The sequence below is a fragment of the Leptonychotes weddellii genome, chromosome 12 (genome assembly GCF_054177405.1).
Source record: "Leptonychotes weddellii isolate Sample4059 chromosome 12, ASM5417740v2, whole genome shotgun sequence".
In the NCBI taxonomy this organism is placed as follows: domain Eukaryota; kingdom Metazoa; phylum Chordata; class Mammalia; order Carnivora; family Phocidae; genus Leptonychotes; species Leptonychotes weddellii.
In genome coordinates this window covers 4,653,752-4,681,021 of record NC_138380.1, presented here as the reverse complement: position 1 = coordinate 4,681,021, position 27,270 = coordinate 4,653,752, and the positions used below count along the sequence as shown (strand labels likewise).

Below are 27,270 nucleotides of genomic sequence, written 5' to 3'. Positions count from 1 at the left end.
TGGGGGCGCCTGGGTGGCTCAGTTGATTAGGCGACTGCCTTCAGCTCAGGTCATGATCCTGGAGTCCCGGGATCGAGTCCCACATTGGGCTCCCTGCTCGGCAGGGAGTCTGCTTCTCCCTCTGACCCTCCTCCCTCTCATGCTCTCTGTCTCTCATTCTCTCTCTCTCAAATAAATAAATAGAATCTTTATTAAAAAAAAAAAATGCTTTAAAAAAAAAAATGGGTAGAAGACATTCTTCCAAAGAAGACATCTAGATGGCCAACAGACACATGAAAAGATGCTCAGCATCACTCATCATCAAGGAAATGCAAATCAAAACTGCAATGAGATATCACTTCACACCTGTCAGAATAGCTAATACCCAAAACACAAGAAACAACAAATGTTGGTGAAGATGTGCTCTTGAACTGTTGGTTGGAATGCAAACTGGTGCAGCAACTGTGGAAAACTGTATGGAGGTTCCTCAGAAAATTAAAAATAAAACTACCCTGTGATCCAGTAATTGCACTGACAAAAAATGTAAAAACACTAAATCAAAGGGATACATGGACTCCTATGTTTATTGCATCATTATTTACAATTGCCAAACCATGGAAGCAGCCCAAGTGTCCACCAATAGATGAATAAAGATGTGGTGTGTATGTATATACCAAAATTTATATGTACACACACACACACAATCCGGGCGCCTGGGTGGCTCAGTTGGTTAAGCGACTGCCTTCGGCTTGGGTCATGATCCCAGGGTCCTGGGATCGAGTCCCACATCGGGCTCCCGGCTCAGCAGGGAGCCTGCTTCTCCCTCTGACCCTCTCCTCTCTCATGCTGTTTCTCTCTCGCTTGCTCTCTAATAAATAAATAAAATCTAAAAAAAAAAAAATATATTCATCCATAAAAAAAATCTTGCCATTTGCAACAACATACAGAGCCAGAGAATATAATGCTAAGTGAAATGTCAGACAAATACCATATGATCTTGGGCGCCTGGGTGGCTCAGTTGGTTAAGCGACTGCCTTCGGCTCAGGTCATGATCCTGGAGTCCCGGGATCGAGTCCCGCATCGGGCTCCCTGCTCGGCAGGGAGTCTGCTTCTCCCTCTGACCCTCCTCCCTCTCGTGCTCTCTGTCTCTCATTCTCTCTGTCTCAAATAAATAAATAAAATCTTAAAAAAAAAAAATACCATATGATCTTAACTCATGTTGAATTTAAAAACAAAACAAATGAGCAAAGGCAAAAAAAAAAAAAGGACAAACCAAGAAGCAGACTCTTAATACAGAGAACACACTGGTGGTTACCAGAGGGAAGGTGGGTGGGGGGATGGCTGAAATAGGTGATGGATGACGAGGATTAAAGAGTACATTTACCATAACGAAAAAAAAAGAAATAGAAATTTAGGAATCATCTTTTCATACTGCAGATGTCCAAATATAGTGGGAGGTTTTTTCCACCAAAATTGCATCTCAGAGGAGACAGTCTATATTATATAGAGTGCTTTTCAGTTATTTTATCTTAAACCACAAAGCACCATATTAGAAACATGTTGGAGAATAATATATTCTATATATTTTTGGTCATTCAACTTCAAAGACCAGATGGTACATACAGAAAGCAGCAAGATGGCATTTAAAGATTTTATTTGAGAGAGAGCACAAGCAGTGGGGCAGAGGGGACAGAGGTAGAGGGAGAAGCAGACCCCCTGCTGAGCCTGATGTGGGGCTCAATCCCAGGACCCTGGGATCATGACCTGAGCTGAAGGCAGATGCTTAACCAACTGAGACACCCAGGTGCCTCAAACTCACTTTAAATATGAACGCATAAGTACAGTAAAATATATGCACATGGGACACTAATTGAAAGACATCTGAGGTAGCTGTATTAATATTACACAAAGAAGATTTCAAAGCAAAGAACATTACTAGAGATGGAAAGGGTTGTTTCCTAGTGATAAAGGAGTCAATTAAGAGGAAATAATCCCAACGTTACGATAATACCTAATAACAGAACTTCAAAGTACTTGCCACAAAAATCGATTGAACTGCCAGGAAAGACATAATCTACAACTATAGTAAGATTTCAACATACCTCTCAATAATTGAGGAAATAAGAAGAAAAAAAAACAGGATATAGAAGACTTTATAATACTATCTACCAATTTGACAGAATTAACAATTATGGAACATTCTACCTAACACCAGACAGAATATGCCTTCTTTTCAATTAAACATGAAACATCTACCAAGATAGGTCCTGTCCTGGGATATTCTCAATAAATTTATATAAATCCAACTCGTGCAAATTATATTAGAAACCAACAATAATATAAGTAAATAACATACGTGGAAAATCTTCAGATAATGTGAAAATCTACCAATAACACACTTCCCAATATCCTGTGGGTCAAAGAAGTTATAAAGCTGTTTTGAACTAACTGAAAATGAAAATACAACCTACCAAAGACTGAAGGATGCAGCTAATGCAGTACTTGAAAATTTTATAGCACAAGCACCTATGTTAGAAAAGGATAAAAGCTTAAAATCAATGCCTTAAGCTTCCACCTTAAGAAAACAGAAAAAGAGCTAAAGTTAGAAGAGTAAAGACACAGAAGAAATATTAAATGTCAGAACACAAATGAAATAGAAAACAAAAATAATGGAAAAAAAATTAAAGCCGGATTAAGAACATCATTGAAATGAAACAAATGGAAAGATACTCCATGCTCGTGGATTAGAAGAATATTGTTAAACCGTCCATACTACTCAAAGCAATCTATAGATTCAGTGCAATCCTTATCAAAATACCAGTAGCACTTTTTACAGAACTAGAGTATCAAAATTCATATGGAACCAGAAAGACCCCAAAAAGCTAAAGTAATTTTGAGAAAGAACAACACTGAAGGTATCACAATCCCAGATTTCAAGATGCATTACAAAGCTGTAATAATCAAAACAGTGTGGTTATGGCACAAAAATAAACATACAGATCAATGGAACAGAATAAAAGAGCCCGTAAATAAACCCATGTTTATGTGGCCAATTAATCTACAACAAAGACAAGAATATACAATGGAGAGAAGATGGTACATTCAAATAAATCCTACTGGGAAAACTGGACAGCTACATACCAAAGAATGAAACACTTCCACCATACACAAAAATCAACTCAAAATGGATTAAAGACCTGTGAGCCCTAAAGCCATAAAACTCCTAGAAGAGAACACAGCAGTAATCTTAGACATCAACTGTGGCAACATAGTGTTGGTAGGGATGAAAAAGGAGAGAAAGGACCCCTCATGCACTGTTGGTGGGAATGTAAATTGGTGCAGCCACTGTGGAAAACAGTATGGAGGTTCCTCAAAAAATTAAAATTAGAAATACCATGTGAGGGGCGCCTGGGTGGCTCAGTCGTTAAGTGGCTGCTTTCGGCTCAGGTCATGATCCCAGGGTCCTGGGATCGAGCCCCGCATCGGGCTCCCTGCTCAGCGGGGAGCCTGCTTCTCCCTCTCCCCTCCCCCTGCTTGTGTTCCCTCTCTCACTCTGTCTCTGTCAAATAAATAAACAAAATCTTTAAAAAAAAAAAAAAAAGGAAAGAAATACCATGTGATATGGTAATTCCACTACTGGGTATTTACCCAAAGAAAAAAAATAAGATATATTCTCCCCTATGTTTATTGCAGTATTATTTACAGTAGCCGATATGGAAGCAACCCAAGTGTCCATTGATAGATGAATGGATAAAAATGTGTATGTATACACAATAGAATATTACTCAGCCATAAAAAAGAATGAGATCTTTCCATTTGTGACAACATGAATGGTCCTAGAGGGTATTATGCTAAGTGAAATAAATCAGAGAAATGCCATATGATTTCACTTTTATGTGGAATCTAAAACAAAATGAACAAAGCAGAAACAGACACATAAAAAAATAGCACTAGTGGTTGCCAGAGAGGAGGGCGTTGGGGGGGGGGGGGGGACAAAATGGATGAACGGGTGTGGGAGGTACACGCTTTCAGTTATGGAATGAGTGAGTCACAAGGTTGAAAGGCACAGCATAGGGAATATAGCCAGTGATACTGTAATAGCGTTTTATGGTGACAGATGGGAGCTATGTGTGTGGTGAGCATAATGTATAGACTTGTCACTGTGTTATGTACCTGTAACTAACATAACATTGTGTGTTAACTATACTTCAATTTAAAAAAGAAAAGTATCACTAAAACTTACAAGCCTCTAATCAAAAACCAACAAAAAGAGACATGAATTATCCACATCAGGAATGAGAGTGGTAACCTCACTAGAGATTCTACAAATGTTAAAGAAGGATTAGGAAGCAATAGGAACTGTCAATCATTGCTGGTAGGAATGCAAAATGGTGCAGCCACTTCTGAAGACAGTTTGGCAGTTTCTTAAAAACCAAACATACTCTTACCGTACGATCCAGGAATCAAATTTCTTGATATTTGCCCAACAGAGTTGAAACTTAGGTCCATACAAAAACCTGCACATGGATGTTTATAGCAGCTTTAGTCCTAATTGCCAAAACAGGGAAGCAATCAAGATGTCCTTCAGTTGGTGAGTGGATAAGTAAACCGTGGTATATTCTTGCAAAAAAGAAATGAACTCTTAACAAGCCACAAGAAAGCATGGAAGAAACTTAAATGCATATTATTCAATGAAAGAAGCTAATGTGAAAAAGCTACATACTGTATGATTCCAACTCTATGACATTCTGGAAAAGGCAAAACTATGGAGACAGTAAAAGATCAGTGGTTACCACGGGTTGGGGGAGGGAGAGATGAATAGAGCACAGAGGATTTTTAGGGCAATAAAACTATTATGTATGACACTATAATGGTAGATACAAGTCATGATACGTTAGTCAAAACCCATGGAATACACAAAACCAGGACACAATACACACAACCTTAATGTAAACTCTGGACTTTGGAGGATAATGATACGATATAGGTTCATCAGTTGTAACAAAGGTACCACTCTGATGTGGAAGGTTGATTGTGGGCTGTGTGTTCAGTACTTTCTGCTCAGTTTTGTAGATGGGATGATTATGACCAAGTTTATGCCAGTAAATTTGATGGGCTGAAATAAAATGGACAGATTACTAGAAACAAATTATCCAATTTCTCTGAAGAAATAGACAACCTGAATAGCCCTACAGCTATTAAATACGTTGAATTTGTAGTTTAAAACCTTCCCACAAAGACAACTCCAGGCACAGATGGTTTCATGAACGAATTTGATCGAACAGTGGAGAAAAAATTATACCAATAATACACAACCTCTTCTGGAAAACTTGTGTCAACTTTTTATATTATGAGCAAGGCTTAACTATTCATTTAAAAGCAGTACAGGGACGCCTGGGTGGCTCAGTTATGCGTCTGCCTTCGGCTCAGGTCATGATCCCAGGGTACTGGGATTGAGTCCCACATCGGGCTCCCTCTGCCTCTCTCTCTGTCTCTCATGAATAAATAAGTAAAATCTTTTTTTAAAAAATTAAAAAATAAAAGCAGTAGTATACCAGAAGACTTCAGACCAATATCCTTCATAAATATAGAAGCAAAATTTCCTTATAAAATACTAGCAAATCAAATCCAGCAATATGTACAAAAGGATGATACATTATGAACAAGTGGGTTTTATCCCAGGAATACAAGGTTCCTTTAACATTAGACAATCAGTGTAGTTTATGATGTTAATATAGGGGAAAAGGCATATGATCATGCAGAAAAAAAATATTTGACAGGATTCAACACCCATCTACAAAAAGAACTCAGCAAACTAGGAATGGCAGGAAAAGTCCTCAGCTTGATAAAGGGCATCTATGAAAAAACTATAGGTAGTCTCATTAAAAAAAAAAAAAAAAAAAAAGATTTGGAACAAGGCAAGGATGCCTGTACTTAGACTTCCATTCAACATTTGTGGTGAAGGCCTCAGCCAGTGCAGTAGGCAATTAAATAAAAGGTATATTCATTGGAAAAGTAAAAGTGTATTTGCAGACCACAATCAAGGTTAGAAAATCCTAGGGAGTTTTCAAAAATACTACTAGACACAGTAAGGTAGTTTATCAGGACCACAAAATAAAAGGTAAATATAAAAATGGATTGTACTTCTATACAACAAGCAGTTTAGAATGGAAAATAATGGTATTGTAATCGCAATTTACAATAGCCTAAAAAACATGAAAGTAGGGCGCCTGGGTGGCTCAGTCAGTTAAGCATCTGCCTTCAGCTCAGGTCATGGTCTCGGGGTCCTGGGATCGAGTCCCACATCGGGCTCCCTGCTCAGCAGGGAGTCTGCTTCTCCCTCTCACTCTGCCCCTCCCCCCTGCTCATGCTTGCTCTCTCTCAAATAAATCTTAAAAAAAAAAAAAAAATGGCGCCTGGGTGGCTCAGTCGTTGAGCGTCTGCCTTCGGCTCAGGTCATGATCTCGGGGTCCTGGGATCGAGCCCCGTGTCGGGCTCCCTGCTCTGCGGGAGGCCTGCTTCTCTCTCTCCCGCTCCCCCTGCTTGTGTTCCCTCTCTAGATGTGTCTCTCTCTGTCAAATAAATAAATAAAAATCTAAAAAAAAAAACACATGAAAGTATAAGACTTGTACAATGAAAAGTACAAAATGGTGCTGAAAGAAAACCTAACTAGAGCACTATACTATATTCATGGAGTAGAAAATATCATTAGGACGTTAACTCTCCCAGTTTGATCTACAAAATGCCTACAATCCTAGTAGGCTTTTTCTAGAAGTTCACAATCTAATTTTAAATTTACATGGAAATGTACCTAAGAGTGGCCAAAATAAATTTGAAAAGACTAAGATTGGAGGCCTTACACAAATTCAAGACTTGCTGTGATGTTGGCTTATGGATAATGAGTTGACAGGTGGAACAAAAATAGATCCATGTGAGGGGCGGCTGGGTGGCTCAGTCGGTTGAATGTCTGACTCTTGGTTTCAGCTCAGGTCCTGATCACAAGGTCGTGGGATGGGGCCCTTATTGGGCCCCGCGCTCAGTGTGGAGTCTGCTTGAGAGTCTCTCCCCCAACTCCTCTAAAATAAAATCTTAAAAAAAGATCGATACGAATATGGGCAATTTTCTGTAAAGCAGCCATACAATTCATTGGGGAAAGAAAAATACAACAAATGGTGGGCCCCTGGGTGGCTCAGTCTGTTAAGCGGCTGCCTTCGGCTCAGGTCATGATCCCAGGGTCCTGGGATCGAGCCCCGCATCGGGCTCCCTGCTCGGCGGGGAGCCTGCTTCTCCCTCTCCCTCTGCCTGCCTCTCTGCCTACTTGTTCTATCTCTCTGTCAAATAAATAAATAAAATCTTTAAAAAAAAGAAAAATAAAATGGTGCTGGAAGAATTATATATGCCTATGGAGAAAAATGAAATAATGACCCCTTCTTTACACCATACACAAAAATTACTTGACAATGAGTCATAGATCTAAACAGAAAAAAAGCATAATGCTTTTAGAGGAAAATGAAGATAATCTTTGTGACTTTAGGGTAGGCAAAGATTTCTTGACTCATTAAAAGAACTAGTCATAAAGGATTAATGCATTGGATTTCATCAAAATTAAAAGCTGCTCAAGACATTGAAAAAAGTAAAGGTAAGCAACACAGTTGTATCCAGAGTGTATGAATAGTGCTTGAAGTTCAATTAAAAAAACCCAATTTTTAAAATGGGCAAAATACTTGAATAGACCATTGGCCAAAAATGTATAAATGGCTCAGCACATGCAAAGGTATTCAGTGCAGTCATGAGGGAAATGCAGAATAAACCACAGATACCTCTTCCCGCCCATTAAAATGGCTGTGATGCTGACCGCCGCAGGGGAGCCTGGGGAAGTGACAGGGAAGATGGTCGCAGCCCATGTACGATGAGAGACCAAACCCAAGGATGGCATTTTCACAGTAATCAAGTGGCAAGGCAGCTTCACAATCTCTAATGTGGGAAGGCGGACGGCCGTGAGACCCGTTACCGGCGCCCGGGTGGACACGGCAGGAGGAAAGAGCAGGGCAGCCAGCGGATCCTAGAGTAAGAACGGGAACGGGCGCAGGCTTCCACCGGAGACACGGCGGCGGGATCCGCACAGCAAGGAGCCTGGCAGGATTTGCCCGCCCCGTAGTGGCTTTGCAGCCCCTGTGGATGCTTGACGCTTCTGCCAGGACTTTGAGGTCAGGGCCCCCGACTCTGGAGGAACCGCTGGGAGGGAATAAAGACTGAGCAGGGTAGGGGTGATAGAGGGGAGGGATGAAGCTTGGGTACGTGGAGGAGGGAAGCCGGTCCGAGCAGTCTGCGCGGTGGGAGCACAGCTGCAGGAGCCGGCGCTCCATGGAGAAGCTTCTGAGCCGCACCTCCTCCAAGGTCCGGGAAAACTGAAGTCCTCGTCAAAGGAGCACCGGAAGGGGATCACTGTCGAATCCCATACAGAGTTACTGAAAGGGGGGAAAACGCTGTAGAGGGAAAACCAGTTCTTCCCTGACGCTGTCCTGTGAGCCCCATTTCCTGCTACACTTTGCACACTTTGGTCACCAAACGTGGAGGTTGGCGACAGCGAGCAATTCTCTGTGACACCTGCTGGGTGTCCTCCAATTAAAGTCAATTCTGACACTACCCAGAGATCGTGTCAGACCCACCGGTAAGGGCTCGGTCCCACAAGACTGCCCCACCCCCTTTGCCTGCTCGGTCGCCAGTCCAGGTCACCTGTGCTGCTGACCCACCAGCTGTAGATTGGAGGTTCCCATGACACCCCCCACCCTCCACGTGAACTTGCTAGAGCGACTCCCAGAACTCAGGGATACACTACTTACGTTTTGGTTTATTCTGAAAGGATATGATAAAGGATGTAGACGAACATCCCAACGGAAGAGATGCGTTGGGCAAGGCGTGGGGAAAGTTCCCGAGCTTCCGTGTCCTGCCTGGGCGCCACACTGCCAGCACCTCCTCCACGTGCTCAGCCTCGGAGCTCCGCGCCTCCCGTCCTTGTAGGTTTTGTGGAGGCTTCCTTACATAGGCCTGACTGATTAAAGCGCTGGCCGTTGGAGAATGAGTCAGTCCAACCTCCAGCTTCCTCCCCTCCCTGGAGGTCCTGGGGGTAGGATTGAAAGCTCCGACTCTCATCACGTGGCTGACTCCCCTAGTGCTTTCTCGAAGTCCCCTCATTAACGTAACAGTCGCCTCTATCCCTCTCCTCACTGAAGTTCCAAGGGTTTTAGGAACTCTAGGCCAGAAATGGGGATAAAGACCAAATCTATATTGCTTATGACAAATTGCAATATCATAGTTTATCCCTGTCTTCAAACATAGATCCCTAATAGTAAGACAAAGAGACGCTGGCGTGTGACTAGAATCCCATCCGTCATGATAACCATCTAGTCCTTCGCCTTCTATGAAAATGTCTCACAGGATGCGGCCACTCCGGTTCGCAGGCGTCTGTACGATCTGCTCAGGTTTCAACAGCGGCAGTGGTCTCAGCAACACAGGACGTCACCCTTGCAGGCGCTGGAAGACTCGAGCTAAGAGACGGTACCGTCGCTGCCGATCCCCTCTCAAGGTGTTAATGTAACACTGGGTTTCCCTCATGACGGCCCATTTATTCATTCCCGTCCTCTCAGCTACTATTTCTCCTCCTCTCCATTTACACGCAGACTTCTGACGTTCAGGAGGGCCAGTGGGTTCGCTCGGTGAGGCTGCTGCAGCGCAGACCTGGGGAGCTGTCCCCCACAGCCAGTGCAGAGCGGGCACTGTGGACCCCAATTCGGCCAGACGGGGTGAAGGGCCTCCAGCCCCGGTGCTTGCAGCCCTGGTCCTGGGACCACTGGACCACGTGGGGCAAAGAAAAAGGAGCTGAGGTGACAAGTGGATGACAAAGTACGCCAGAGAGACGCTCACAAAGCTGAGCAAAACTGTCCCATGCCGCTCGAAACAAGCCAAAGGACACTAACAGGAAGTGACAATTTAAAGCAGAATTTGACAACTCAGAAGTGTGGCAGGACTCAAGCAGCCATTAGAAATTTAAAAAATAAGGGCGCCTGGGTGGCTCAGTTGGTTAAGCGACTGCCTTCGGCTCAGGTCATGATCCTGGAGTCCCTGGATCGAGTCCCGCATCGGGCTCCCTGCTCAGCGAGGAGCCTGCTTCTCCCTCTGACCCTCCCCCCTCTCATGTACTCTCTCTCATTCTCGCTCTCTCAAATAAATAAATAAATCTTTAAAAAAAAAAAAAAGATTTAAAAAATAAGTTGAGGAGTGAATAAAAAACACGGGGTGAAGAAACATGATACCTAATGCCTTGAAAGGAAATAGAATTTGACAGGAAGGAAAATTTTAAATCAAAAATAAATGAGAAAAGTTCTTCTGTCCAAGAGGGAGGAACAGGATCTGGGCCTGTCCTCCTGGGCTAAGCAGCTAGAAAAGCACAACAAAACACACACACGACTCTTTAGCTCCAGGCTGGTAGGGACCGCAGGACGGCCTCCTGAGAAACACGGTGAGTCTGGACTCATCCCAGCTTTCCCCCCAGACCAGAATGCTGTGGAGGAGCAGGGGAGGAGGCCAGCCTCCAAGAGGCTGGTGGTCGTGGCGACCGGAGACGGAGTGCAGGGAGGCCAGAGCGGCCGAATGTGCAGCACAGAATGTAGGAGAGGAGAAAGCTACACAGGGAAAGCGCCCAGAAATCTGCACAGGGTCTCCGCGGAGTCCGGCTGCACGCCTGTCTGTCCACAGGTGCAGCGTGACTCCACCAGACCCTGCCGAGAACAGGTTCAAGGGAAGAGCAAGTCCCCAGGAAGGAGATCACACTGGGCTGGGAATGCTTTAGCAGCAGCCCAGTGGGTACACCTCAGGGAACATCCAGGACATCCAGTATGTTCCCCAAAGGGCCATACCCCAGTGCTGGGGCTGAATTAGACTCATCTGGGGCTCCTGGGTGGCTCAGTCGGGTAAGCATCCGACTTGGTTTCGGCTCAGGTCATGATCTCAGGGTCTTGAGATCGATCCCCACATCAGGCTCTGCGCTCAGCAGGGAGTGTGCTGGAGATTCTCTCGCTCTCCCTCTGCCCCTCACCTCACGTGTGCTCCCACGCCCTCTCTCTAAAATAAATAAAATCTTTTAATAAGTAAATTAGGCTTATCTTAAAAATGTGTAAAGAACAAGCTTTGAAAGGAGGAAACCGATTCTCAGCTGCCGGCAGAATAAAGTCTAACACCCTTTAAAGGAACGCAACACAATCCAGCACTCAACATTCTGGAATCCAAGAAAAATTAACCAGACACGGAAAAGGCAGGAAAATGTGACCTGTCGCCTGGAGTAAAGATCCATCAGTAAGATGGGCCCAGAAATAAAAGAGATGATAGAATTAGCAGACAGTGATACTAAAAGCACCTATCACCCGTGGGCTCGGTGTGCTAAAACTTTGAAAGGACAATCTTAGGAGGAGGAACGCAGCTGTGAAATCCCGACTGTCAAGGTCACACAAGGCGAACCTGAGTTACTGTCACACACCACAGACTAAGGAAACGCGATGACCAAAGGCCATGTGGCGACCCCGACCGGACCGTGGAACAGAAAGAGGAGCGACCCAGCTTCCTCAGGCACGTGGCACATGGCCCTGGCGCTCGGCCAGGAGGCCACGGCGTGGCTCCTGGATACCTGGGTGCAGGCACTGGCAGCTCCGCGGGACGCCGGCAAAGGCGTCTCTCGGGAGCCCTGGTCTCCTGAAGTGGTAGCGTGTCGCTGGAAGGAAACGTGGTCTCTTTTCCTCCTACGCCGGGAGAGGGAGGGAGCAGCTCTTGGGTCGGAGCTGCCACCAGCGCGTGTGACGACACCGGGCCACGGGGGGTCTGGCTGCCTGCTCTGCCGAGCTGCCGGGACGCGGGGACTCTCAGTGCCACGGGACGCCCGTGCCCGTGCAGGTGGGTCCACTGCACGTCCATGACCTTGCGCTTCTCTTTTCCTGGTGCTCGCTGGCAGCCGCCGGCCTGGCTTTCAGACGTCTGAGAAGTTGAGCTCAGGCCGGTGTTGGGGCACTCTCAGCAGAGCCCAAGGGTCACCGTGGAGCTGGGGTTTCCTGGAAGAGAAGATCTTTCAGGAGCCATATTTCAGATGGAGAACATAACCCTTTTTAAAGTTTAACAAACGGGGCGGAGTGCTTTTAGGGAGAAGATTAGAGCAAAGAGATGGGAGGAAAACCAGGAGAGGGTGGAGGGCCACAAACACAAGGGTTAGGGTTTCAGAGAGACCATGGTCAACAGTGTCCCCCAGGACAAGAAACTCTACTGGCCCGAAACACACCTGCTGCCTTCGGTAGCACGTGACCAGACGAAGGGTGCCTGCCTGGTGACCGGAGGGAGGACGGTGCGGCGCCAGGTGACGGTGTTAACGAGGGAGGACAGGAGGGGCCGGGGTAGGGACGCAGAGGAAGAGCCGAGGTCTTTCTGCAAAACAGTCGGACTGCATGCAATTCTCCTGCCCGCCTGGGGCGCCGCTGGCTCTCCCTGGACTAGCGCAGGGCCTTGGCCTCCATGCGTCAGCTCAGCTCCCGCGTTCAGCAGCCCCCCGTGGCACAGAACACGAGTTCGCCCTCGGTGCGGTCAGGGTCATGGCACTGCCTCCAGCAGCCCCCACTGCACCTGCCCATCTGGACCTCACGACTCGACCCTGCTTCTGACCTCGTCTCCTGCCACCCTGTGTTCTCGGCTTCCCACACTCAGCCTCTCAAGCCCCCCCCCCCCACCCCGGCTCCTGCACAAGCTCCTGCCTTGTACCTCCCGTGAGGTCCCCTTCACTCCTTGGGGAGGCCCCTCCCCACGCCCGGCCCAACGCACCAGATTTCCATCTTAAAAATGGTCTCTCTCGGTCTCCCTAGTGCAAGCTCAGTGATACTGGCTCCGCTGTGATGTCCCAGGACTTTTCAGGCTTTTCATAAATGTGGCGAGTGCAGGGTCCACGAATACGGCCACCGTGGCAGCTGACCAGTCCCGTCCACCGCGGGAGGGACAGGGCCTTGCTCTGGCTCCCTGGGACGCACTGCAAGGGCACTCTTCTGAGGGGGGAGGCACCAGGCGGCCCCCATGGGGCTTTGCGGTTTCCTCCTAGAGATCGTCACCCTCGCACTGCCTCTCCTGCGCCGCCTGCCCCGGGGACCTGCGTTCACACCCGGAGATCCGACGGCCACAGTGCCCTTCCGTGCTTTTCCTGGCCCTGATCCGGAATGAGGGGTGGGACCCCACTCAAGCCGAGAGCGGAGCTCGGGTTCTGCGAGGACTCAAGAGTGGTTTCCTTCCTCACGGGTCTGATCGTGAGAGATCCACTAGGTCGGGGGAAAAGACTGCACCAGGTAAGGGCTTCGCAACCCGGTGCAGACCCGCACCACTCCAGCCCCGACCAAGCTGGTGGTTTTGCAAATGGGAGACGCTTGAGAATACTTTTTAAACCCTTTTGTCAGAGAAGTGCTTTGAGAATTTCTATAGAACCACGCAGTAGAAGAGCTTATTTTGGGGTGTTCATGAAGCACAAGCTGAAAACTGGTTTTAGAAATTGTGAGGGGGATTCTGAGTTATTTTAATTCTTAGCAATCCCCTTCAATGTCACATACATTCAGTACGATGGAAATCGAGTCTCTATCACAGAATAAATCTGAAAAAGGCTGCCTCAAAAAACCCCAGAAGACTAAATTTAACAATGAAACAAAAAGAGACTTTAAACAAGGGAACAGGACACCTTGGTAAACACCCCTCAGGGGAAGCTGAAGTTCCCGTCTCTGCTCAGCTGCAGGGAACACAGTCTCTCCATTTGGAAGGACCTACGAACTTAATGTAAACTCGTCATCTGGAAAGAAAGAGAACCGCGACCGTCGCACTCCGGGAGCTGAGGGCTGAGCCCGCGGGCAGGCCCACGGCCGGCACCCAGCCCCTCCACAGCTCCAGCCGAAGGCGGGCAGGCGAACACAGACTCAGGCGCTTGTATAGATGTAAAATATTTTATTTGTAAATGGTGATCTTCTAAATCTGTGTCCACAAATTCCAAAACCCATAACACTCTGTATACTTCAAAAAATTCAATTTTTGCCAACATTAGGTACTATTATACAGAACAGAGAACAAAAACCCGGTAGGACAAATACTGGTAGGATGTCAGAATATTGTACAAGAGAAGAAAAATATTCAAGAAACAAATTTCATACAGCTATTTATCAAGAGAAAAATATATACAATTGATTTATTCTGTAAGATAAAAATACATCATGCCATATACATTACAAGTTCAGAACTGCGTCACTGATATACCGACAGTTTACAGCCCACTTGAATTGTGCACACAAAAACTTCATTTATACTTAGCCTGTGAAGTGTCAGTACCAGAATTTTAAGTACAAAATAAAAAGCTAACCTGGTTCAAAATGCTGATTAAGTTTCTACAAGCAAACACAAAACAGTGCTTTTTTTTTTTTTTATTAAAGAAATGTAAACAAACAGTTCATACAAACACATTTTAAAATTACATCTTCCGAAACCCTATTGTCGGGGTCCTGCAGCTGCAAGTGTGACCACAACTCTTTTTTTTTTTTTTTCCTTTTCAAATTTTTGTGTTAAATAGAAGGCTAGAGTTAGGCTGGAGTCCTGCTACACGATCTAGTATGTATACATGATTCTCTGTGGCTTGAAACAAAGTTCTAATCAAAACTACATCCGCTGAAGAAAAGTTCAGCCTCCATTTGGGTGTATTTTTAAGCATTATTCACAGTTATCACAAATTGTAAGCACAAAAAAACCTGACTGAAGAAGTAGGGATGCAACAATATAATATGAAAAAGTTAGTTTAAATTACCAAAACAGCTATAAAAGTCGTAGTCTTAGCCTACACTCCGTTCTATCAGAAGGTGTATAAAACAATTAAGTACTAATAGACCGTAGTTTCCAAAAAACCCCAAATGCTCTAGGTTGAAATTTTGGTTATTACATAATTATAATGGCATATTTAATAACACAAAATTATATTGTGACATCCCTATGAACATTTTATAAGCACCCGAGCTGCTGCAGAGCCTGGTAGCATTTGGTCAATACTATTTTTATACTGTATTTTTTTCTCAAAATATTTACATATTTGTACAAAGTAACAGGGTCTGTTAGTTCTGCAGGTAACAGCAGCAGCTTGGCTTTCTTCTAACTTTTATTTAAAAATAGCTTCATTCACTTATTCAATAATAAATACAAAAAGTTTCTCTTATTTTACAGAAATCAAAAACTACAATAAACTGACTCATGGAATCAAGTATTTAAATGTATTTTAGTGCAAGTTATTACCCCTTAGCTCTATCCCTAAGGAAGTCATTTCAGTACATTCCTTGTTCAGTGGTGTCTACTTTATTTTAAAAAATCTTTAAGTTAGAGGGCCTGCCCCTGTTTCAGATAAGGCCGTGGCCAGCACTTTGGACGTCCGTCCCCCTTTCGCTGGTGATCTCAGTCTGTACATTCATAGGAAGGCCCCCACCCCGGGGCAGGGTGGCGGGCGGCTCTTCGCCCCCAAGGGTCTCCTCAGCGAGACGCAAAAACACAAAACAAAACAAAACCCACCCACAGAAAGAAGGAGGAAAGAAAGAAGAAGAAAACAAAAGTGCTGGACTGCTCTCTGGTCCTGGCGCCACTCCGGCCCAAAGGACTGAGGAGGGAATCAGAACTCCCAGAGGCGAGTTTTCAGAAAGTCATAAAACAGAAAACAAAAATCTCTTTCTGTCTGCAAAATTCAAATGGTGTGTTGAATCGCTTCTTCCTAGGGACAAGCCGCCCGCCGAGACCGCAAGGAATGCATTCAGTTCATCCACTTCCGGCAGTTCACGGCCCCGCAGTGACACGGAATCTTGTGCTGGTCATCTTCAAAGTCAAACTTATAGTCATAGCAAAGCTGCCCACGGCAAAGACACAGTGTGAGAGAGGCCGGGGGCGGGGGGGTCCTGCCTCTATCTGCCCGATCCGCAAACCCTGCAGCACAGCCAACCTAGCAAAGCACCCGAGCCGCGGTCGCCCCGTGGACCTCGGACAGAAGCCCACCTGGGGTCCCCACGGGACAGAGACATCGGCAGGCAACGCTTTCAGGCTGCACCACATCTGAGGAAGGGGAGGCCGGCCGGGGAGAGCTGCGTTCCCACACCTCCTTGCGGCTCCCCCCCACCCCCACCCCCAGGCCTTCCTCCTCCCCACCTGGGGGAGGGACCAACCACCCCTGCTGGCTGACAGCTTCTCTTCTTTCCTCACTTAGAAGAATGTTTAAAAAAGGTCTACTTAGGGTCATCAAATTACTGTGCACATCTCAGACCAGCCCTGCTGCCCTGGAGCCCAAGCCCCCGACCCCCCCGACTCTGCCAGAAGAAGGGGAGGCCCAATCCGAGGGCCTTCTGTCACAAACATCCTAAGTGAGGGGTTGTTTGGAAAGACTTCTTTTCTACACTGAAACGGAAGACACCAACATTTACTGGGTAGCTTCTCTCAGTAACAAAACCACTTAGTACCTTTTGCTAGGTACTTGCAGAGTTCTTCAGGGAGACTTGCGCCATTTCATATAAATGAAGCAGAGACTCGGAGAAGTTAAGTGACCTACTCAAGAATACTCAGGAAGGGGAAGGAAGGACCCGGAGCTCGGGGGGTCTCCATCTGTCCCAACGCCCCTTGTGGTCGCTGGCACCACGCTGGGTTCTCACATACTTTGATTTACTCCTCGAGATACTTCGAGATGCGCCATGGGCATTGGGTAAATTCTTGATTTAAAAAGGGAATCCCAAAAAGATGACCAAAAAATACAAGAAATCATCGCCTAGCTCTGATCCAAAGGGCTGGGGGGTTCCAACATAGACACTCAGGCCCCTCATCCCCTGGCCCAGGAGAGGCTCTTACAGAAACCCACAGTGCTCAGCGGCACCACCTAGAGCACCTCGAAATGTGTGCTAATCGCCTTTGTGGAAGACAAATTAGGGAAACATAAGTGGTCTGGACTAGTAATAATTTTAACAGGTGAAAGAGACCAGAGAAACAAATGTCAAGTTCAGCATCCAGCATTTTGAAGAGAAAAGACTGTAACAAAAGAGCCAAATTGAAAATATGTTGAGAAAAATCTGTAAGCTTGTACTGATGCTAAGTGCGAATACAGGAGATCTGGACCCACATGCTGCCCCCAAATCGGCCGCCTGCAGCCTTCCAGTGGCCTCGCGTGAGCATCATGTTCCTGGAGACCACAGAGGCCACAATCCCATCAGTGGGATGATAGGTAGAATCTTTAAAGAGAGGAATCCTGTCAATTTGTGACCAAGGGGGTCAGGCAGGAGCCCAAAGACACAGGGAAGTGATGCCACATGGGTGTTGCGGGGATGTGTGGAGTTTGGGAAGCACAGAGTGAGGGAATCGGGGGGAGCTGGTAGTCCACACTTGCAATGCTGCCACGAGGAGGAAGGCGGCACGTGGATGTCCCGGGGAAGTGACGGGGTGGCACCCTCTGACCCACCACAAGGAAGAGTTTTTCTAGCACTAAAGCAATGGACAACCCCCAGGCCGGCCGACCGCATCAAGCAGCGAGCTGCACGCGGGGGTATGAGCAGAGCAGACAGGATCCCACACTCTTACCTCTTCTCCTTTCTGGATTCTCCGGTTGGAGCTGATGATGATTTTGTGTCCTCTCTCAAAAGTCACCACTTCAGCCACACAATTAGGCGCACACGAATGGTTGATATATCTGCAAGCCGTGTCAGAAACTACTGATTATGGAGCAGCTGGAAGCTTTACAAACATTCAGTTCGTAGGGAAAACTTTTTCCTGATTACATTTCTACGTGCCCATTCGTAGAACAAGAACACACACAATTTTAAATGAAAATTCTTTTCAAAACTTATCTGCCCTGAATTTTTAATCATGGAGGCTGTCGTGGGCACATGGACCCACTGGGCAGAACTGCCTTGACCAGATTCCCGTTGCCTCACCTGGCAGGCCCTCCTGTGAGTGTCGCATCGATCACGTGGTCATTATCCATGCGGAACATGTACACACCACGGTTCTGAAAGAGAAAAGTCAGAAACTCCTCCACGTGCACGTTCAGAACAGGAAGACTCAGCTGCGAGTGAATGGAAACAGAGCCCGATCGCACTCACTGTGGGTGTTACACAACCACGTCAGGGGACATGTATGTCCGTGGTGGGAATGGGATGGAAATCAATGGATTGGGAGGTTGCTCGCAACGCCAGGCTCATTAATCTACAGCTGTATCTATGTGAACAATAACACCAACTAGATAAGGTGAGACTGACGGAAAAAACAAGGAAAATACAAGAATATCCAGATGTTAAATAAAAATCTTTTAAAAAAGGAGGGGGGTGCCTGGGTGGCTCAGTCAGTTAAGTGTCTGTGTTTGGCTCAGGTCACGATCCCAGGGTCCTGGGATTGAGTCCCGCGCCAGGCTCCCTGCTTAGTAGGAAGCCTGCTTCTCCCTCTGCCCCTCACCCTGCTCATGCTCTCTCTCGCGCGTGCGTTCTCTCTCAAATAAATTTTAAAAAATATCCAGATATGGCTTCTGTTCAAAACAACCTCACAGGACAGTGCGACTTGGCCCTGTTTCCAGCTTTTCGATGGCACAGGGACAGAGGAGGACTGGCCCTTACCTGAGACTCATACAGTTTCTCTTTTCTGTTTGCAACTTCATTTCGAATGATCGTGCCGATGTACTCGATGACCATGGTGTGCTTCTCGATGTCCCTAGCAGCATATAGGCCCAGCCCCTGCAAAAAAAAGAAATAAAAAATGGGGGGAAAAATGTGTGTGTATGTACTTCAAAAATCACTTTGATTTCTTGGACAACAAACCCGATTCCCTTTCATACAAAGGCCACATCAAAAGCCACACTGAAGATTTCACCTGAACTCGAATGGTCTTTTTTACTGAATATACTATCACCTGAAACAGTCTTACCACTTAAAGTCATGCCATTACTATCCTGCTTTGTGTCTTTCTTTTACTAAATTCTGAAGGCATATTTACAAAGCTGTACCACTGACTGGCCACCACATTCTGCCAGGCCATCTTCTCTTCCATTCATGCCAAGATCCCACCAACTAAACAGGCTAATAGCTTCTGGTGTTTATCCCATTACTGTTTCTTTCTTTTTTTTTTTTTTTTAAAGATTTTATTTATTTATTTGAGAGCGAGAATGAGAGAGAGAGAGCATGAGAGGGGGAGGGTCAGAGGGAGAAGCAGACTCCCCGCCAAGCAGGGAGCCCGATGCGGGACTCGATCCCGGGACTCCAGGATCATGACCTGAGCCGAAGGCAGTCGCTCAACCAACTGAGCCACCCAGGCGCCCCATATCCCATTACTGTTTCTAAAAGAATATGACAGGACAATAAACTTAATCGATAAGAAATAGGGCTAACCACAAGGGACTGTGAATACTATAGTCAGGTTTCGGATTTGGCTAGGAGTTCCTGGAAGCCAGAGCAAAAGGAGAAGCACAAGTTACTCTGCTCTAATTACCAGGAAAGCTGGAAAGAAATAAAGTTCTTCGGAAAGGTGACTTTCTCCCGTAATTTGAAGTTCAGAGGCCAGAGAGAAATGTACGGGAATGTGACCTGGCGAGAAACACTGCCGCGGGTCTCTCATTTGGCAGCTTGTACTATCTATGCTAGAGGCCTAATAAATCACATACTATGATTTGTTTATGTACTTTTTTAAGTTTTTAGCATTACGAATTCTGGAAAAATAACATACTGAAAAAAATAGACAATTTCCAAGAATATGTGATATTTTCTTGTCCCAATGTGAGTTTCTGCCTTCTCAACTCCAGCTGGCCGCCGGAAGACTGCAGTAGCCAAGCAGGGAAGAGCATGTGCTAAATGGGGAGTCTGCCAGGTACAGCTGCATCAAGCCCCGCCGTGGGGCACATGGTACCAGAGGCCCATCTCAGAGACTTTGGTGTGTCAACCGAATTATCTTCTGGGAAAAGAAATTTTATGCAATTTATCTGTTCAATTCCAGACATAACTGAGGTGAACGAACCAGAATACACAAAAAAGTAGTATGTATACAGATCAATATAGTTTGGTATAAGAACAGACAAGATCAGTGAAAAAGAACAGAGAATCCAAGTAGATCCATGCATATGTGAAAATTTAATGTTAATTAGTTATTTAGTAGTATGGTGGAGTCACAATTCAGTGCAACATGGAAGGGTTATTTACTAAATGGTGCTTTTCAACTAGTTACTCAATGGAAGAAAATAGTCTTAAATTAACACTTAAAATTTCTGAAATCAAGAAATCCAAGAGACTACATATACAATAAAATCTACTGTCTTAAACAAGACTAGAAACTACAGAAAATTATGTACATTTAACTATGCAAAAACTGAAACTTTTATAAGAAAAAAGATACCATACTTCCTAGTAGGCACAGGGTGTTTGGTTAGGGGAGAATATCTATTAGCACAAGTTCTTACAAATTAGAAAATGGGCAAAGGATGAATATGTAATTCACAGAAGAGCAAATTCAAACGGTAAGCATGAAACGCTGCTCACTGGTGAGCCGTTAGAAACTGCAGTGAAGGAAGCACTATCAGGCTGGGGGAAATATAAAAGGGCAGCAGCATGACAAATGGGGAAAGAAGAGAGAGTGTCTCCCAAACGCAGCAAGAAATGTGCAATGACAGCCCTTCCGGAAAACCAACAAGGTCTGCTAAGATGAAAAGTACATACGTACTTTTACACAGTAATCTCACTGGTGGGAATATTCTCCAAAGGAGTGAATATATCAATACGTGGGGATATTTGTACAACATATTGATGGCAATGCTATTTTGGGAAAAACTGTAAACAAAATAAATGTTCACCAGTTGTGGAACGGTTTACTTAATTACAGTTCATCAACATCAGGGAACGTCACAAAGCCATTAAGGAGAATGAAAGAATGAAACAGAGCCACCTCAGTTGCTCTAGAGAATAAGTGAGAAAAGAAGACTGCAGAACAGTGTATGGGAATGAGTCCACCGGAACATCCATCACAGACATGCCTGCACGGTCAGGACAGTGGCAAGGAACACACCGAACACGGGGGTTAAGAAATCACTGAAATGACAGTAAGGGAATAAAAGTGACACAGAAATAGGAATGGTAACAAGTAAACGAGCTACTTGGGAACGTTTAAAATGGAAAAGTAACTGATGGAGCAGATGAGAAAGACACACCACCAGGAGCGGACCCAGGAGCTGGAGCGGCTCCATTCTTGACGCAACAGCAAAAAGAAAAGAAAGATATCATATGTGTAATTTAAACACACAGTATCAGATAAAAAGATCAAGAGCAGAAAGAGCTCTTAGTTTTTTGTTGTTTTTTTTTTTAAACACAAAAGAAAGATCAGCAGATAAAGTAGAAGCCACAGAACAAGGACAAGGGAACCAAAACCAGAAGGGGGAGAGAAGGAGGGCTATGGAGACAGAAGTTCCCGTCTGTGTTCGCACTGGTCATCTAGGGGCCCCACCGCAGGGGCCAGACTGAAAGGCACACTTAGCAGGTCCCAGCTGACGCTGCTGCTAGTCTGGGGTCCACCCTATGAGAGCCCAGATCTCATGGGTCCGAATTTGTCTATAGGTTCAAAGAGAAAGAAATAGAGGTAGGAACTTGCAAGAATTAATACAGAAACACTTCTCAGACTGAAGGCCACAATGCTCCAGGTCGAAAAGGGTCATCAAATAAGGAAAGCAATAAAAAAGAAAATGACCCGAACCTAGGCACATTTTTTGTAAAATGTCCAAACATCAAGACTAACAAAAAGATCCTACAATTTTCTCAAGAGGAGAAAAAAGGTTCCAACAAAGGAACAAGAATCCAAATTGAGTACAGACAATGGAATATAGATCAGATTTATATTCTGAAGGAATCACAGTGGGTGTGAGTGGGACTGGGCGAGAGGAGGTGGGCAGCCAGACCCACCGGCCATGCACACAAGACACTATGGCAGGTAAACACTGTGGCGGAGCCAGAGCGTGGATTGAGAGAGCTCTTCTGAGGGGGAAAGGCAACCGAGCACTTGAGGATGCTCTGGATGTGGGCATATGGGGCCAAGGTACACAACTCGTGGACGGGGACAACACTTAGGATAATTAGGCTTAGGGACTGAGATGTTTGGCAAAGTGAGCTTTGTACTTCCATCCTGGGACATCCAAGGGGAGATGCTGAATAGGCACTGGGTTCTTTAGGTCAGCAGTTAAGCAAGTATGGACTATGGATATAAATTTACATGCTTAGCCTGCAGATGATCTATAAGGTATTTCACAATCTATGCACCAGAAAATACAGTGCTCTCATGAAGAGATGGCTTCCAAAAGAGAACTCCCCATACTGGAGCACCTTTTGAAAAATATTTTCATTTGTATTTCTTTTTTTTTTTTTTTTAAAGATTTTATTTATTTATTTGAGAGAGAGAATGAGATAGAGAGAGCATGAGAGGGGGGAGGGTCAGAGAGAGAGGCAGACTACCTGCTGAGCAGGGAGCCCGACGTGGGACTCGATCCTGGGACTCTAGGATCATGACCCGAGCTGAAGGCAGTCGCTTAACCAACTGAGCCACCCAGGCGCCCCTCATTTGTGTTTCTCACAAGAATTTGAAACAGCTCTAGTGAACGCTCCACAAATCCAGTGAGTACAAAATACAGTGCCACCTGCTTCCCATGAGTGCTCATCGAGATGCAAAGATGTGGATTCCAGCGGTCTTCCCATTGGGGGAAGAAAAGCATCCAGGCTCAAAGAGACGTATTCAGTCACTACTGTTACAAACTAACAAGATGTGATAGGATTTTAAAAACATGATTCTAATCCTGCAGCCGTGTGAAACCCTTCTTCACATATGGATGCCAGTATCTTCTTTTTTTTTTTTTTTTTTAAAGATTTTATTTATTTATTTGACAGAGAAAGACACAGTGAGAGAGGGAACACAAACAGGGAGTGGGAGAGGGAGAAGCAGACTCCCCGCCGAGCAGGAAGCCCGATGCGGGACTCGATCCCGGGACTCCAGGATCATGACCTGAGCCGAAGGCAGTCGCTTAACCAATTGAGCCACCCAGGCGCCCGGATGCCAGTATCTTCTGACCGCCAGACCCCGTCCTGTCTCTCGTCTTCCCAAGAACAGACTATTTCCTTACCTGGATACGAGACCGGGCCAGATAGACATTGGATTTCCACTCGGTCTTCATCTTCCGGTACTGCGAGGACTTGGAGTGGACGAACTGCTTACTGTACGGCGCGTTCAGCTCCCCCGTGACCGTGCTCTGGAAGGACTTGGAAGTGCTGGTGCTGTTCAAGGTGTGAGGCCTGCACACGATGGCGCGTCAACAGGAAAGAGTAAAAGGAAAACTGAAGATATCTCCGAATAACGCCCCAGGCCACGCTGATTCGAACTCTTACTGACAGGAACATACACGGAAAGCCGCCTAGCCACACGGCGAGTTCTCTGATGCGGTCGGCACAGACACAGCCAGAGACAGCAGGGTTTGTAAGCAGCAGACAAATCAAGCACAAAAACCACTAATACGCCTAGAAACCCTGGGCTGTACTATGTGAAGTTAAAACAAAATACCTTAACACAAACCTCTTGACATGGGCACTCATTTTAGGTTCGGAACGGGCACAGCCTGTGGGGTTAACGGCAAGAGGGAGTTCCATGAGAGGATTGCGGCCATACCGAAAGGTGTAGTTCTCACACGCCTCAACCCCAGGGAGCTGAAAAGGAGCGAAACAGAAACAAGGTTAATTTATTTGATCATGACTGCAGACAATCCTGAGCTGGCCCAAGGGATGGCCCAACTTGAACTTTTGTGGAAATAACTTGTCAACATATTCCCTGGGGACAAAATGGTCTTTTAACTTATGTTAACATAACCAGCCTGCACTCAGATCTATTTCAATATTAATACACCGATTTCAGTTTCAAAGTGGCACTTTCATAAACTCTGGCAAATGCTCCTTGAAGAAAAGTATTAACCCACAGAACCACCACAGGCCAACCAACATACATGCCTGTGTGACTTTAGATCTGATTATCCCAACCCAGTGTGTACTGACTTGCAACTTCGTTCTTTCAACTTTCATATATTTGGAATTTAAAAATTAAATATAGTTAAAAATCATTTATATGGTTTACTGTCTTGATTTCTCACTTCTTCCAATTTGACTACAATGAGGTTATCACACTCAATGCCCCGAGAGTGCAGGTGGTAAGTTAAGGTTTACCTGTAAAATAATTTTATGTTAAAGGCCTTTTCTAGAATACACTTCTTGTGAACATATTTCTCTATAGACATAAAAGATTCATATCATTTAGGCAGAGCTCTACCAAAGAAAGCAAGTAGACCTAGAACTCGGTGGCTTTTTGGGTGTCCTCTGCTTCTCCATAAAAAGAGAAAAAAAACAAACCCCACCAACCATCGATGATTTTTTTCTTGTTCAAAATAATGCCTTATAATCATGCAACTTCTCAAAAGCATTGTGTGCAGACTCACTGGCAAACACGCTCATAATCTTAAAAGACTGCAAAGAAAGGTCAGAGAAGACCCAGTGCTCCTGAGGTCACTGCCCTCTGGTGATGGCCGGGCGCGGGGGCAGGAGAGTGGCTACAAACACCCGGGGGTCAGGGTCAGTGCAGGAAAACGTGAGGAAGCAAAGGGGACAGTAGTCCCCTTACCAGCACTGCCTGAGGACAAAACAGCATCCCTGCCCTTCCCTCTGCCTCATCCGCACCCTCGAAGAGAACCTGAAATTTGTGAGCCACCTCCCTGAGGGAACGGTTAACATTTACTGAGGTGTCCAGATGAATCAGATGCCTTGAGACCCACGAAGAGAGCAAAGTGCTCCCTCAGAGTATCCTATTAGAGCCCGTGTCAGACGGTCACACTGGGGGGGGACCACTACGTGCAACCACAAAGGCTCTCCCGACGGCACATCGGGCCCGAGGCACTCACTGACTCCGCGATCCGTGCCACTGCAGATACCGTGAGCCCAAACAGATCTTCTCCCTTTAGATACGCTGGAAAAAGCTGGAGCATTTCAGACTGTTTTCTCACACATGCCACGGGCTCCAATATTTTATCCCAAACACCTACATATGGCCAAAACAAAAACAAGACAATTTAGAACAAACTTGCTCTCTGGAAAACAGGATGCAGTATAAAACAGCAAACTAAAGACGGACCAACCACTCAAAGACTTACCAGTTTCCAGGTAAAGCCTTGGAGGTGGTAATCTAACCACCCTGTTATTACCTGCTTATCAAATGGCAGTTTATTTTGAAGACTTTATGAAATGTTGGGGAAAAGAATGTGTTACATTAAGGAAATTAAACAATGAAAGTGGAAAAGAAAGTTTAATGTAACAAATTCATGCAAGAACTTAATTCATTTTCACACAAGGTGCCTAACTTTAGGCACTAATTAACTAATTAATCTAATTAGCAGTACTTAGAAGTATGTTTCTTTCCCCTCAGATTTAAATTAAAATACGAAATTGATATTTCCATTGGAATTATCTTCAGGGCATTTCATACTTTTTTTTTTTAAAAACAGCTAGACTTTTAAAAAAAGCAATTCCCCGGTACTTTGTGCATCAATAAAATGACAGCCTACAGTTGGAATTAAGTGTCCTATTTCTAGCTCCAAATCTGTTTAATACCTGGTAATACTCATAAAAGACAACGTACACAATACGCTGTAAATATGGTTTCCTGCCTTCCGCCATTAGGAGAGTCCCCAACGCAAACAACAGGCAACCTTTATCTACAAATCACTGCTTTCTCAACTGTGTGCTCAAATACATATTCTGATTTCGAGTAAGTGTAGCAAGTGCTGAGAAGGTGGCACAGCAGAGACAGCAGGGACAGTCACACGAAGAAGCTAAATGTCGTGTTTGTAAATGAAAAATCCATGTCTGTTTTCATAAAATATGACCCAAAAAGAGGAAACCAGGAAATACGGACATAAAACATTCGGCAGCCGGCTCTGCAGGGCATACAGATGTGGCTCTCACCTTTGGGAGAGGAGTCACTCAGGACAAGGTCTTCGTGGCCCTGCTCCACAATTCGGACGGCGAACACCGGGCGCCCGTCCTTCTCCTCGATGGAGCAGAGATAGCGGCAGCGCCGGTTGGCGTAGCGGGTGCTCCAGTACAAGCGGCTGGCCTCGTAGCCCACAGGGAAGAGGGCCTGAGCCGAGTGGAATGCCTGCATCTGCTGCGGCAGCAGCTGACCGATCGTGTGGAAGATGAGGCTTCCGACACGGAAGGTGTGGTCACGTTCCCCGCGCTGCACGATGCTAGCGATCTGTCGCACCTCATCACGTTGAACGTAGACCCGTCTGAAGACTGCGAAGTAACTTAACTCCTGCTCATGAATTCCCTTTGGTTTGTGCATGGGACAAAGCATAGTTTTATCCTTAAAAAACATGCATTGTGCTTTAATGGCGCAAGTAAAGTGATAAATGTTGGTGCACCGAAATCGGTGACATCCGCTGGTGGCGCCCATCTTATGGCAGAAGACACATTTCATCTGCAGGCCCCGCCTCAGCGCCAGCTCCACATTTATGAGGGCCCCAGCCTGGGTCTCATAGACCTCCGTGGACCACAGCGCACAATTCAAGTGGACCCACAGGTCTAAGTCAAGGTTGAGCAGTCTTGCTGGCCCGTCTGTCAACCCATCTCCCTCCTCGTGACAAAAGCAACACTTCCGGTAGTCTTTGGGCACAGGGTCAGGTTTAAGGGACGTGCCCAATTTCTTCAGAAACTCATCTATTTCGTCCTCACAAGGGGGTTTGAAGCTCCCCTTGGGGATTACAATGTGAATGCTCCACTTCTTCCACTTCATCCCTCTCCACTTTTTATTGATTGGCCTACAGTCTTCAAACCCGCCGTGGACAGTCCTGAGCCGAGGCTTTAACTTGACCGTTACCTTGAGCTCGTCTGGCTTTGCCTCTACTTTGGCTGCTTCAAACGCCGGAGGGAAAGTGATGGGGGGTGATGCCGGGGAAGAAGCTTCTTCCTGGAGCTGCGGGAGACAGTGCACGTCCAGAGTGGAGATGTTGTTACTGTACTGATGAAACGCTTTGGAAGGCGTCTCTTTCACAGGCGACTGTGGCAATGGCGGGGCAGATTCCTGCACAATGAAAGGGAAAAGGAGTAAGGAGAGCAGTTCAGCCCAGAGCAGGAAGCCAAGCAGCAGGTGTCACGGGGCCTGTGCCCCTAGGGTGGGGGT

At 45.8% G+C, this 27,270-nt stretch overlaps 1 protein-coding gene across 14 annotated transcripts in view; it reads right to left on the bottom strand.

Moving 5' to 3' along the window:
• Positions 1 to 13,969: 13,969 nt before the first annotated feature.
• Positions 13,970 to 27,270, bottom strand: part of KMT2C (lysine methyltransferase 2C) — a 270,106-nt gene continuing 256,805 nt past the window's right edge. For 13 of the 14 annotated variants that reach the window (XM_081799810.1, XM_081799813.1, XM_081799818.1 and 10 more), the window contains 8 exons: positions 26,052 to 27,171; positions 24,992 to 25,128; positions 23,611 to 23,753; positions 23,177 to 23,345; positions 18,651 to 18,767; positions 17,976 to 18,049; positions 17,623 to 17,731; positions 13,970 to 15,913 (listed from right to left, as the gene is read on the bottom strand). In XM_081799810.1, coding sequence (XP_081655936.1) covers positions 15,821 to 15,913; positions 17,623 to 17,731; positions 17,976 to 18,049; positions 18,651 to 18,767; positions 23,177 to 23,345; positions 23,611 to 23,753; positions 24,992 to 25,128; positions 26,052 to 27,171 — 1,962 coding nt within the window. In that variant the 3' untranslated portion in view covers positions 13,970 to 15,820. The remainder of the gene's footprint in view (positions 15,914 to 17,622; positions 17,732 to 17,975; positions 18,050 to 18,650; positions 18,768 to 23,176; positions 23,346 to 23,610; positions 23,754 to 24,991; positions 25,129 to 26,051; positions 27,172 to 27,270) is intronic. The other variant, XM_081799816.1, reaches the window with a different exon arrangement.